Here is a 14,092-nt window from a genome sequence, read left to right on the forward strand (position 1 = left end):
AAAACAAATATTAGGTAAAGGATAAAGTGTTTAGTGTGAAAAAGTTTAAACAGCTGAAGTGAAGCGAAAACCCCAACAAACCTGTTTTCGACTCATCCATGTATAACATGACCTCGGTATCGGATAAGGCCTTGGGCTGGCCGCCAAGTGTTGACAGCACCATGGAAGCCTCCGTCAGAGGAGTACCTGGACCTGGAGTATTAAGCTCGGCTCGGGAAGTTCCAGGAGGGTCCATTTTGTTCTTGGATTTTCTCCGCTTCAGAACCGATGCCTTTTTCGCTACCTGTAATATTAGGGACTGACCCAACGTATGGATATTCAACACCAATACATCAAACACTGCATCTAAAACTAGCAAAACTGGGAAACTTTCCGGATTTATTAAAGTTTTTGATTTCCTTAATAAACATAAGTAAATTTGGATAAACAATAAATTTAAAGAATTTTTTTACGTTTCAAAATTAACTGTTATACATTTTTTTGTTTTCCATATACACTTAAAATGTAAAAAATTCTTAAATCAGTCACTTCATCTAAAATGGTAAACAAAAACATAAAAACATACAAAACAAATGACATTATATTGATATAGTAAAAGGTTAAAATATACAGTCACTATATATATGTAATCAATATTGTCCTTTAAAACAAGCAATTATTGTCATTAATGTGTACGGATCCAAATATTTAGTCAACTCCTAGTCTGCGATGTATACCAAAATCTCTTAAAAATATGAGTGTGCCGTTTATACCAAAATTTGGAAAAAGAGAGTATGATCCAGATAAATTATATAGATCAATAATAGCTTTCACCTAATGCATGTAAAAAAAAAGAAACAATGTCAAAATATTTGATCGAGATAAAAAATTACAGATAAACCTTTGCACCCGCTTTTTCTTTAACTGCCATCTCTGTTACGGAGATCGGCATCAGCATCACTAAAAGAGTCATTTCGGGCTGCAACCATACGATTATCTTTATTTTTGTCATAATATTTATCTTCCAACCATACTTTTTCTGGCTTCTATTTTTCCTTATTGCATTATAAGTCCGAAATACTAAAGTGTTCTTTCTTTTATTTTCATTTCATTTAAACATCTTTTCTTCTCTTAGTTCTTCTTAGCAATTTAACGTTCGTATAGTGATGCATCCTGTGATATTCAGAATCTTCTTTTAAGCCTCATATCTCAAAGTCATTAAATATTAAGTGTTGACTCCTTGCCTAAGCTTAACTTTACCACTCTCATACGAGGACAGCAGGGTAAAACTGTTAGGACATACCTTTATCCTGATGGTATTCTTTTGCCCAATTAGTACACACTCGTTACCACTTACTAGCATTTATACCTCGAACTTATACTACCACTTTTAGCTTTGCCTGCTCAGGTTTCACTTAATCTAACTTTCTTAATCTTTCTTAGTCCTGCTAGTTCTTTGACTTTTTTATGCAAACTGAAGTTGTCATATTTGTTTTGCAAGAATTTTATTTGCTTACATTTTTCTGAATAATACGCCTCTTTGTCTCTATTTTTTTTATTATACATTGTAACTTGTTAGTCTTAAATTTTCTTTTTCATTTATTATCGCTAACAGTTCATCTGTCACCCAGTTCTGTTGCTTTCTTCATAATGCTGGTTTTAAAAATCTGTCACTGATCTATATTTTTTTTTAATTTATATGATCTTTGATATGTTTCTTGATTGATATTAATGTTTTGTGTTAGTTGCTCTTCAAACACTACTGTGTATGGTCCTACTATGGAACCACATTTACCTTCGTCGATTTTGGCATTAGAATCTTCCATTATCACCTGTAGATTTCCAGATATTGTGAGTACTATCATTCATCCTCAATCCAAAATTTTTCTATTTCATCCTCCTTTTTAGCCCATTGCACCCGCGCAATGAACTTATTAATCGTAAGCTGTCCCGCACAATTTGACTTGAGACTAGAGTGAAGCTTGCGCCTTAAGAACTGTCTATTGCAACTTTCTTAGACGTTGAATATATACTTAAAAATATCTTGATAAAGTCTATATCCATACACAAAGAGCTGGTAGGGAGCCACATAATGAAACATGATGCAAGTAGATAGCGTTATAAATCCATTGCTTCAGTGCAAGCTATATGCTGGAAGAATCACCTATATAAGACAAATGCAGGAGAGCCCCCAAGCAGGATCACTGTCATCAACGCCATAGAACATTATTATTGATTATTTGATCAACAAGCTTAACAGTGATACAATATCAACACAAGGTTTCACAGACGATATCGTGATAGTTCACAGTGAAGATGGATTTGCTGGTAATGACGGAAAGTCAGATATGCATTGCACTGGAGTATAATAAAAAATACAACTGTTTATCATCTTTTTATCTGATAAACAGTTGCCAAATCAGCCAAAAGCATACATAAAAAATATAGCTGAAACTTTATAGAGTAATAATCCCAAACCTCTAAGTATCGACGATCACAATAAATTAATAACAGACACGGTTAGAAACGCACAACTCAAATTTTGCAAGAAAAATGACAGCAAAAGTAAAAAGATTAGCAAAGATACAAAAGCTCTTATGGAAATACGACGAAACATAAGCGAGAGCGTAAAGCGAAACAAAGAAGAATATAGAAAACTAAATCAAAGAATTTCAGCGAAAATTAGAAAAGATGTAAGAAGATATAATACATAATGTAATTACTCAAACAGCAGAAGAGAACAAAGGTTTAAAGCTAATGAAAAGAAAACTCACACAAAGTAAAAAAGAAATATACAAGCTGAGAGATAAAGACGGAAAGGCAACAACAGATAAACAAAATATTCTGAAAATAACCAGAGAGTTTTACAAAGACCTTTATATTAACCAAAGACCACAAGACAATTTCCCGACACGAGTAAAAACTCTCATAAATCAGGGATCGGGAATACTTTTACCCATTACTGTGTCAGAAGTAAGAGCAGCTTTAAAGGAAATGAAGAACCATCAATCGCCTGGTGATGATGAACTCGTTATTAAGGCAATAAAAGCAGGAGGAGAAATTCTATTAAAATCAGTAAGCGAACTGTTTAATAAATGCTTACATGCGAGTACGATTCCAAAAGACTGGAATAATGTAGTGATCGTCTTGTTACACAAAAAAGGCGATATTACTAAATTAGAGAATTATAGACCCATCAGCCTCTTGACACATATTTACAAACTCTTTATGAAAATCTTAACAAAGAGCCTAATCTTGATTTCTATTAGCCCAAGGAACAGGCAGGCTTCAGGGCAGGATATGGCACAAATGACCATTGGCATACCATAAATTAATATCTTAATAGAAAAGTGCATTGAGTACAACATACCACTGGTTCTTGCATTTGTCGATTACGAGAAGGCTTTTGATTCTGTAGAGTTTGAAACAGTAATGGACGCCCTAAATCAAAGCCAAATAGATTACAGGTACACGACACTAATCAAAAACATCTACAAGAACGCTACATCAAGTATACGACTACACGTAGACACAGAAAAATTCAGCTTAGGTCGAGGAGTTAGACAAGGAGACAATATTTCACCAAAATTGTTCACGGCAGCTCTAGAGTCAACATTTAAGAACACTTAATGGCAAGATATGGGCATCAATATAGATGGAGAAAGATTAAATCATCTTAGGTTTCAAATGATGTTGTATTAATCGCAGATATAACTTACAGGATACAGTTTCTATGATACATTCGCTTAAAAAAAGTCTGAAAGAGGAGGATTAAAGATAAACTTTGAGAAAACTAAACTTATGACCAATCTCGTAATGAGTGGAAATATAACTATAGAGAATAGTACCATACAACAAACAGACACTTACAAATATCTGGGACACGAGATCAAAATAAGCAGATACAATCAAACACATGAAATACAGAGGCGAATAGGCCTGACATGGGCAGCATTTGGCAAATTAAGATATATTCTAAAAAGTTCTTCCCATGTGTCTCAAGCGAAAGGTTTATAACCAATGTGTTTTGCCTGTACAAACTTATGGAGCAGAGACTTTAACACTCACGCAGAAATCTGCGAATAAACTAAGAGTTACACAACGAGCCATGGAACGTGCAATGCTGAATGTGAGCCTCCGAGACCACATAACAAACCGACAAATCAGGCAAAGATCAGGAGTTCAAAACGTCATCGAAAGAACCACGAGACTTAAGTGGAACTGGGCAGGACACTTAGCCAGAACACAAGATGGATGGTGGACAAGACGTATTATGGAATGGAGGCCTAGAAACTATAAAAGAAGCCGATAACGACCACCGACTAGATGGACCGATGATATAAAACGTGTAGCGGGATAATGGCCACAATCGGCCCAGTGTGGAGAACACTGGAAAGAACTGAGGGAGGCCTATGTCCAGCAGTGGACGCGATTGGCTGATTGATGATGAAATATAAAAAAATAAAAAATAATGCCTGAAAAAGAACCTTTGTGTGAATTATCTTAAGGCGAAACAATTTGCGTACAACAATATGGGAACACTCCAGTAGACTGAGGTCATTTGAAAGAGAAGTAGTTTAAGCCACGACGACTAAATATCGAGGAGTGGCTCTGTTGGAGTATTTATAAGTTTATTTGTTCACACGAACAACGATAATTTGTGATAATTTGGAATAAATGGCAAATATATATTAAAAAATTATATAATATTTTAAGTAAAAAAACACAAACATTTACGAAAAAAAAAAATGTTTAACTAAAAGAAATTAAGAAGAATAAGAACATAACATAGAAGCAATATATTATTACAATGTACGTATTAATATTTAAAAGACCACAATTGATTGATGGTAAAAAAATCAGGTACAAGATATTTATAATTTTTTTTGTATGGTACTTTTAGCAATTTGTAATAAATTTCGTGTTTTTATCCATATATCAGAATACCAGCCATAAATACATAATTTTAATACAAAAAACAATACAAAATTCTATACAACTGATCCGGAAAATTTCTTAGCTTCAAAACTAAGCTAACATATACTTTCATCATATTTACACAAAATTTTTTCAAACAACACAAGATTTGTATTTTCTTGAAGCAATTATTTACTTTTAATTGTGGCATATATTTAGATAATTTGTTTTATTATATAATAGTTTTTATACCGATTTGGTATCTTAAGAAATTACGAGATGAGGAACTCGAGCAATAAAAATTTTAAATTAAGTTGTGATGAATAGATATCGGCTAAGGCTATTAGATACCAGACTCAGTAATACTTAAGTTTAATTTGAATAAAAATATATTCAAATAAAATAAACAAAAATAAATTGACTTCTATGTAATATATAAAATAAAAAGATGAATCCTCTTAAGTAAACAAACTAACTTCGGTCCTCGACACTGTTGCATTGAAAAGAAATAAATGCTAGCGGTGTTCGGTTGGGTAGGATATATAAAGATCTATAATCAATACCGAAAGTTCGAAGATCTGCTTATCAATGAAGAGGATGAATGATGAGGTTCTGCCTCACCGAAGGACGGTGGGCTCTCATCACTATTCAGAGACCAGAGTAGAAGTTCTTCCCAGATCAATACTCCGGATCGAACTTTGTTTTTGTCGCTCCGCACGACTATTTATATTCTCGATCGGTGTTCCATTTCCAGCGCTCATTAATGGTAGTGGTGAGTTGTTAGTGGAAGTGAGAGCACACAGAGAGTTAGCCTCCTAGTAAGCACGGCATTTTCCAATATTTTAGTATTTGCGACCCAATATTCAATCACATTTATTATCGCTTAGTCATTTTATAAAAGTTGTCCCTAAAATTTCTAATTGTACTGTTTACTTCTACTAAATATAATTATATTTTAAATTATGGCTATACTAAGATCTTGTAAATATTTTACAAGAATATCCACAAATATATAAGCTTATTGGTCAATACCGAATTTTTTATTTTTGGTTTTCAAATCCGTTTCGAACTGTGAAGCAGAGTTTACAAGTGTAGATGAACTTATTAAAACTTGTTAGATTAAAAAAATATATAAGAAATTGTTGTAAAAATTGGTTTTTATAATCATCAAAAATCATTCAGCTATGCATTTAACGAAAATTAAATCAATTTTTTTTCTCTTCGTGATTTTAATTTGCTAGCAAGTTATAAGTAAATTTGGAGCTTCTTTCAAAAACTTCCCAACGTCTCTCAACTACCGAAAAGAATAAAATACTAGTTTAGATAAAAGGTAAAAGCTTTATATATTTTACGACAAGTTTATGATCTAAGGTCGAAATAGACAGCCTGATTGAAGCAATGAATGACAGCAGGATTGAATATCTTCTTCTTGATGTGCATGGCAATCTTTATTTTATCTGCAGCAGCGTAGAAAAGCTGCACAGATGTTGTATTGAACCATATTCCGAAGTTTTTTAACCAAGATGTTCTTTTTTTTGGACCTCGTTTACCAAATATTTTTCCTTGCACAATGGCTTGAAGGAGAGCATATCTGGATTCATTTAGCATAATATGTCCGAAGAATTGTAACTTTCAAAATTCTCGGTTCTCATTCATTATTCTGAGGATCTTCTCATTTATGACTCGGTCAGTCCACAGGATCTTAAGTATTCTCCGATATAGCCTCATCTCAAATGCTTCCAATTTTCTGCACGTATCTTGTTCAAGGTCCACGATTCAACACCATAAAAAAGGACAGAGAAGAGAATGCACGACTTACGATGGACGAGAAAAATTACAAATTGGAGGCCAAGAGCAGAGAAAGACCACCTACACGTTGGGCTGACGACATTATAAAGAATTGAGAAGTTTAAGGAAGGACTATGTCCAGCAGTAGACGTAATAAATAAAGACCAAATGCTGATGATGATGATTTTTTTTTCTACCTTTTGCGTTATTTTTCCGGTTCTTAAGACACTCTTCTTCTTATTAGGGTGCCTGTCCGTTCCGATCGTTGGCGATCATTCTGGCTATGATGACTTTGTTGGTTGGTATATGGAATAGCTATGTTGAGGTCTTTCTGTACCATGCTCTCAGGTTAGCAAACCAGGATATTTTTCTTCGTCTTGGGACCCCTTTTCCTTCAATTTTACCTTGCAAAATGCATTGGAGTAGCTCGTATCTGTCTTAATTTCTCATTATATGTCCCAAGTACAGCAGTTTACGGCGCTTCACGATGTTGACCAAGTCCGCGGTTGTGTTCATCTTTCGCAGAACTTGTTCATTGGTGACTTTGTCTCTTCATGGTATCTTCAGGATCCTTCTGTATAACCATAGCTGAAAAGCCCGAAGCTTTGATAAAGTTTCCGCCTTCAATGTCCACGTTTATACTCTGTACAGAAGCACTGAGTACACGTAACATTTAAGGAGCCTTATTTTTGTTTCTAGGGTGAGGTCATAGCTCTTGAACACAGAGCTCATAGTCAAGAATGCACTTTTTGCCTTTCCGATGCGACATTTAATCTCTTGAGTATTGTCCAACGACTCATTGATTATAGTTCTTAAGTTTATATCCAGTTCATATGTTCTGCTTGATTCCGTTATTTTGTTCATTAAGTTTTGTAGTCCTTTTAGGGTAGTGACTAATACTATTGTGTCATCTTCATACCGCAGGTTATTGAGCTTGACTCCATTTATTGATATTCCTTCATCAATATCTTTTAGAGTCTCTTCAAAAATGTGCTCAGAGTAAAGATTTTGACCTGTTCTGTATATTCTCCATCTATTCGGAGTACCGCTGATTGATTTCAATACAGGTTAACTATTATTTTTAAGTCTCTTCCGTCAATCCCAGTCCTCGTTAGCACTTCATCATTTGTTCATGCCTGACTTTATCGAAAGCCTTCTTGTAGTCAATCAGGCATGCAAAAACATTGCAGCTGACATCTCTAACTGATTGGGCGCAATTTGTTTCTCGCATTTCAGGTAAATTCTTTTGTGGATGACTTTTAAAAACAGCTTCAGCAAATGGCTCATAAGGCTTGTGGTCCTATAGTCTTCACAAAACATTTGCTTCTGGTTTTTTGGGCAATGTTACGAACTCCGTTTTGAGTCACTTTACTGGTATTTTTCCTTCCTTGTATATTTCCTTAAATATTTCAGTTATTATTTTTATTTGTTCTGCATATAATAGCTTCAGCAGTTCTGCAGGAATTTCTTCAAGTCTCGGTGCCGTTCCATCCTTCATTTGTTTGACGGCTGCCGTTATGTCTTCTGATAGGATTTCGGGACCTGAATTGTCTTCAATGGTGGGCTCTTGTATTGTTCTAAGGTCATGGAAAAGTTTCTCCAATTATTCTTCCCATACTTTCTTTTATCTTCTTTGGTTATGTTGCCTTTATCATCTGTTATTTTTCCGCTGTTGCTGAAACTTTCCAGCTATTTCCTTTCGATGAACATTGAAGTTATCATATCTACTCTGATACTCCTCTATTTCTTGACATTGTTCTGTTTTTGTTTCTCTTTGGCTTCCCTAATTTTTCTTTTGATGATGGTATGCATTCTCTTATATTCTTGGAGATTTTCTTTGTTTTTTTTCTCTGATCCATAAGTTCAAGTATTTCATCGGTCATCCACGATTTCCGTTTCTCTGTATCTTTATTTAGGTGTTGTTCTTTTATTTCTCTTACTGCTTCTTGTATGATTGTCAGACTTTCCTCTATAGTTCCTGCACACACTCATCACTGTATATATAATATATGTGCACCTCCAATACTTTACACTAGGCGCCACTACTGAGTTATAGATATGATCTAAAGTATATTTTAACTGTAACATAAAGCCAGTTTGTATTTCTAAAACTATTTTAATAAAAATCTATTAAAACAACTACAACAAATTTTTGCGATAATATTTTTCAAGTGTTCGAAGAGGTAGGGATTAGGAGTATAATTCACGCATTAATTCACGTAACAAAAAAGAACGCATGTACTGGAAGGTTAACCAAATATTTCAGCTCAAACATCTTGAAATAACTGTTTACGATTTTCACTTATTATTATACCAAAATACGTTCATATTTCATATTAAATATTCATTTCTATGAATACCATGACGTATAATAATCCACCCTTTAAAAATTTTATTAGGCATGATGCAAACCAATATAATAAAAATGAGATCATGATTAATGTTTTATTTTTGTCTGTATTTTGTCAAATTGTTTCTGTTTTTAAGTAATGAATTTTGAATAATTAACAATATATATATACGTAATAAATTATTGCTATCACTATTATTTTACGTTTATAATTTTGCCGATAAATGAAATAGTTTAATTCATTTTTAGTTACTAGCTTACGCAGTTCCTATAAAGTGATTACAATTCGACTTTTGTAAAATAGTTATTTGTTCTTTAATATAATTTAAAAGAAAAACGCTAACTTTCAGACAAAACTTTAGATCAAAATACACTAAATTAAATTTATTGAACACTTTGTAAGCAAACAGAAATGAAAGAAGACCTAAACAAGTTAACTGTTTCAAACTACATGCTTGTTACTAAACGGTTTAAATGGCAGTCTGGATAAGAGTTGTAGAGAAACTCAATAAATCGGAAGTACTCTAAGTTTTCGCGTTATGTAGAGACTTCTCAAGTTGTTTTTAACTTGTACAAAATGAATTATCCGATTAGTTTTGTTCTCATAAAATAACCAGAAAGACGTTGGTGGGTTCATTATTTTGATCAGTGACTATGCTTGATAAAAAATAAATTATAGGAGATAATATTGGCACCTGATATGAATAACATTGTAACTCCACTTACAATGTTTTTCAACCATGGATTAAATATTATTTATATTAGACCAAAATAAAGGTTGTCCTTTATAGATAATATTATTATCTATAAAGGATAACCTTTATTTTAGTCTAATAACTTTTGTCCTATCTTATGTACCAAAATAGAAAGTTATTTAACACATTAACCTCATTGTTCAACCACCCTCAGGAGCAAACAACAATACACCATTGGAGCCTTCATCAATTCAGGAAGTACGGGATGCAATAAAACACCTAAAAAATAATAAATCTCCAGGAAGTTATGGTATACTTGCGGAACTTATTAAATGTGGAGGTGCTACTCTGACTAATCATATATATAAAATAATACTGAGAGCCTGGAATGAGGAACAAATCCCAGAAGAGTGGTGTATTGGGATCGTTTGCCCGCTACACAAAAAGGGCGATGAATTGCTATGTAGAAACTATAGGGGAATAACCCTCCTTAATACAGCATACAAAATATTTTCGAGTATTTTATATGGTCGCCTGAGTGAATAAGAGGAACTTCTTGGCGAATATCAAAGTGGTTTTAGGCCTAGTCGATCAACAACAGACCAGATCTTTGTACTAAGGCAAATACTGGAAAAAACCAATGAATTCAATATCGACACATACCATCTTTTCGTATATTTTAAATTGGCCTATGATAGTGTCCTAAGAAATAAATTGTATGAAGCCATGGATGAATTCCATATCTCCGATAAACTGATAAGATTGGTTAAGGCTACATTGCGTAAAGTTGTTTGCAAAGTCGAAATACAGGGCGAACAATCACAGGCATTTGAAACGCATGTTGGGCTGCGACAGGGAGATGCGCTGGCGTGTCTCCTTTTTAACATAGCTTTGGAAAAGGCGGTCAGGGATGCCCAAATAGACAGCAGAGGAAACATTTTTATTAAATGATCCCAAATTTTGGCATATGCAGATGATGTTGATCTAGTTGCCCGCACAACACGCAAGCTAGAAGAAATGTATACCACCTTATCAAACGCCTCAAAAAATATGGGCCTGCAAGTAAATGAAAATAAAACTAAGATAATGGTATCAATACCCAACAATAGAGCCAGAAATATCGGCCACCAATTCACGGTTGATAATTCTACCTTTGAAGTGGTGGACAAATTCACATACTTAGACTCCCTGATCACCAAGGAGAACGTCATGACGGAAGAAATCAAGCGAAGAATAATCCTAGCAAACAAATGCTATTTTGGACTGAGTAGACATATGAGAAGCAGAAACTTAAGCCAAAAAACAAAAATAACCATATACAAAACCCTTATACAACCAGTGTTGACATATGGGTCGGAGACACGGACCATTTCCAAGGCAGATGAAAATCTCCTGCTTATATTTGAACGAAGGATCCTGAGAAGAATATTTGGTGGCATCTGTGAAAATGGTGTTTGGAAAAGGAGGTACAACTACGAGATATATCACAGATATAAACATATATTTGGTGGTAAAGACGTAGTATCCTTTATAAAAATAGGAAGACTAAGATGGGCAGGACATCTGGCAAGATCACAGCAGAACAACCCTCCTAGAAGAATCCTTATGTCACAACCTGTGGGAAGTAGAAGTAGGGGTAGACCAAAACTCAGATGGAGGGATGGTGTAGATGACGATGGTAGACAAATAGGCGCAGCAAACTGGCAACAGTTGGCAATGGATAGAACTGACTGGCGTAATAGACTTGGGAAGGTCGAGGCTCTTTTATAGGGCTGTAGCACCAATGATGATGATGATAATTCTCCCATAACGGCAAGGTCAAATGTTAGTATTGTTTCTGTAATATCCATGTTATTATTACTTACTGCAATGGCTCAGTCGTCAGCGTAGCTAAATTTCTGCAAATTGTTTTTAAGTAGGTCCGCGATGTATAAATTAAACAGTAAGGGTGCCAAAACAGATCACTGTGGCAGTCCATTGCTGAGCTTTATTTAAACACTTTTAAAGTTGTCTATTGTGACTTGAAAAGGTCTATCGGTGAGCATACTATCATTGAGTTTAGTTACCTTTCGACACGAAATGGCACGGATTAGTTTGCAGATAAGTCCTTATCTCCAGAAACTATCGTATGCAGTTGATAGGTCAATGAAAGCAACGGATGTTTTTTGCTTTCTTTGAAAACCTGTTTTTATATGTATTGTTAGGAATAGGTTCTGATCTGTGCAGCTGCGGTTAGATCTGAACCCTGCTTGCTCAATAGGTATCAATTCAAATAATATGTTTCTTGTACCATAAATAATGGATAAGGAATACCAACAACTAATAGAAATTACAAATATTATTTTAAACATAATTCCTCCCATTAGGCGTAAATAGATCTAAAATCTCTCAAATCTAAATCCATAAACAGTGTTAAAAAATTTAACAAAAAAAAATGATCTCGATATAATTGGTTTTTAAATAGGCATATAGATTATTCCTATTGTGTTCTGTTATTTAAAAAGGTGATGTAATAAAATAATGGAGCACTTTATTATTATTAAAATTTAATTATTCGAAGTGTTTTTTGCGAATTGGGCTAATAAGGACTAATTAAAGACCCTGAAGGCACATCCTTGTAACAACAATTTTTGTATGCAACGTTACATCCGATACGTTGTATCTGGATCGGCGGTAGTGAATTCTAAATATTTCTACCTTCAGGTATAAAACGGGATAAACGGTTGATTTTCGAAAAGAATTCAATCAACGTCGGCATAATTTGATAGCAACGTCAAGAGCACGGAATTCTTGTATGGTTTTTAGAATGCTCTAGGGCTCTTTCCGTGTATGTTCGATGCGGTATTTTTATATTTTGAATGTGAAACGCAAAACTCTGAGAATTGGTTTATCGTTATTTACATTTATTTAGTAGTTAAATAATTAAATTACAGACTTACTATTAGAGAATTCATTAAATCCAAATCAAGAGCAGTGTGTATTTTGTAACAAGTTTGAGACCCTCAAAAAACCATAGTTTAGATAGATATTTAAAACTAAGAAGAAATGTTTTTGACTCTTCCCGAATATAGTCACATATTGAGCTTTCGGAGGCAAGTTTATATACGCCCTATAACATCACCAATTCCAGATTCTATTCTAATAAATTTCTACCAAACACCTTACCGCATATTTTTGTCTCAAGGTACACTCACCTGCTTTATTTGCAAAAATACAGGACACATATCATCCCAATTCAAAACCAGTTCAGTAACGGATTCAACTCATATTGAGTCAAACAATGAAGTACCAAATCAAACAGCTTCAACAAGTATACTACACAAGGTACCAAACACCCAGCAGTCATCAAGTTATCCATTATCAAATCCGAGCATATCACCTACACCTACAAATCTCCTCAACAAAGAAACTACTAATACTCCTACTCATAGCAATATTTTCAAATCTATCAGCTCCTTTTCCATTAGATACAACTGCAGAAAATTCTAATAAAACTGATACATCACCTCAATTTTTTGAAACAACCAATTCAGTACCTCCAGTACTTTCAAATGTAATAAAGCCACATCATCTAAGTGAAAACTCTAATAGCAATTGCGAAAACGCAAGTTCTTCCATAAAACGCAGTATTGGTGAGATCGACACGCCTCCCTCAGATTCAGCAATTTCATCAGAAAATCTGTTTGCAAAACCCAAACTCTCTAAACCAAAAAAACCGCGCTCATCTAAAGTTCAATATACACGGGAAACTCTTGAAAATTTCATTGATAATCATACCCCACCATTCGTTTTAAATTTCCACCAATTGTCCTTACTGATTGATAATGTCCAAGGCTCCCCCGACACTATTAGCGTCGTTAAAGAATTTACAACTGATATGGTTGGTTTACTCCGTCTTTTACAAAGCAGCTATCAATATGCAAATGATAGATCTACAAAAAGCAAGTTTACAAAACTTCAAAAGAAACTATACACCCACTTAGGGAAAGAGATTTCTGACTTAGATAGTGACTCTTCTGTAGACAATCGTTCAGTATCATCTAACTCCGAATCTGTTAACAACATTCAACTCGATACTTCAATGGAACATTGATGGATTCTTCCATCGTCTCCCTATGCTACAGCTTCTTTTATCTGAATATTCTCTAGATATTATTTGTCTACAGGAGACAAACTTAAAGACCAATCAGTTGTACATTTCAAAAAATTTTACTTGTTTCCGCAAAGACCGTACAAATGCAAGTCGTGCAAGCGGTGGTGTAGCAATACTAGTAAACAAATCCATCGAGGCGATACAAATTCCAATAGTCAGTGATTTGGAGGCCGTTGCTATCAGAATCATATCTACCAGTTTAGTATCTAT

General features: G+C 34.2%; 1 protein-coding gene across 1 annotated transcript in view; it reads right to left on the reverse strand.

The window, feature by feature from the left end:
• KCNQ (KCNQ potassium channel) overlaps window positions 1–14,092 on the reverse strand; it is a 186,896-nt gene that overhangs the window by 51,166 nt on the left and 121,638 nt on the right. Inside the window, exon 6 of the mRNA XM_072528607.1 lies at window positions 82–298. Within this exon, the coding sequence (XP_072384708.1) occupies window positions 82–298 (217 nt within the window). The remainder of the gene's footprint in view (window positions 1–81; window positions 299–14,092) is intronic.

The sequence above is a fragment of the Diabrotica undecimpunctata genome, chromosome 4, assembly GCF_040954645.1.
Source record: "Diabrotica undecimpunctata isolate CICGRU chromosome 4, icDiaUnde3, whole genome shotgun sequence".
Lineage (NCBI taxonomy): Eukaryota > Metazoa > Arthropoda > Insecta > Coleoptera > Chrysomelidae > Diabrotica > Diabrotica undecimpunctata.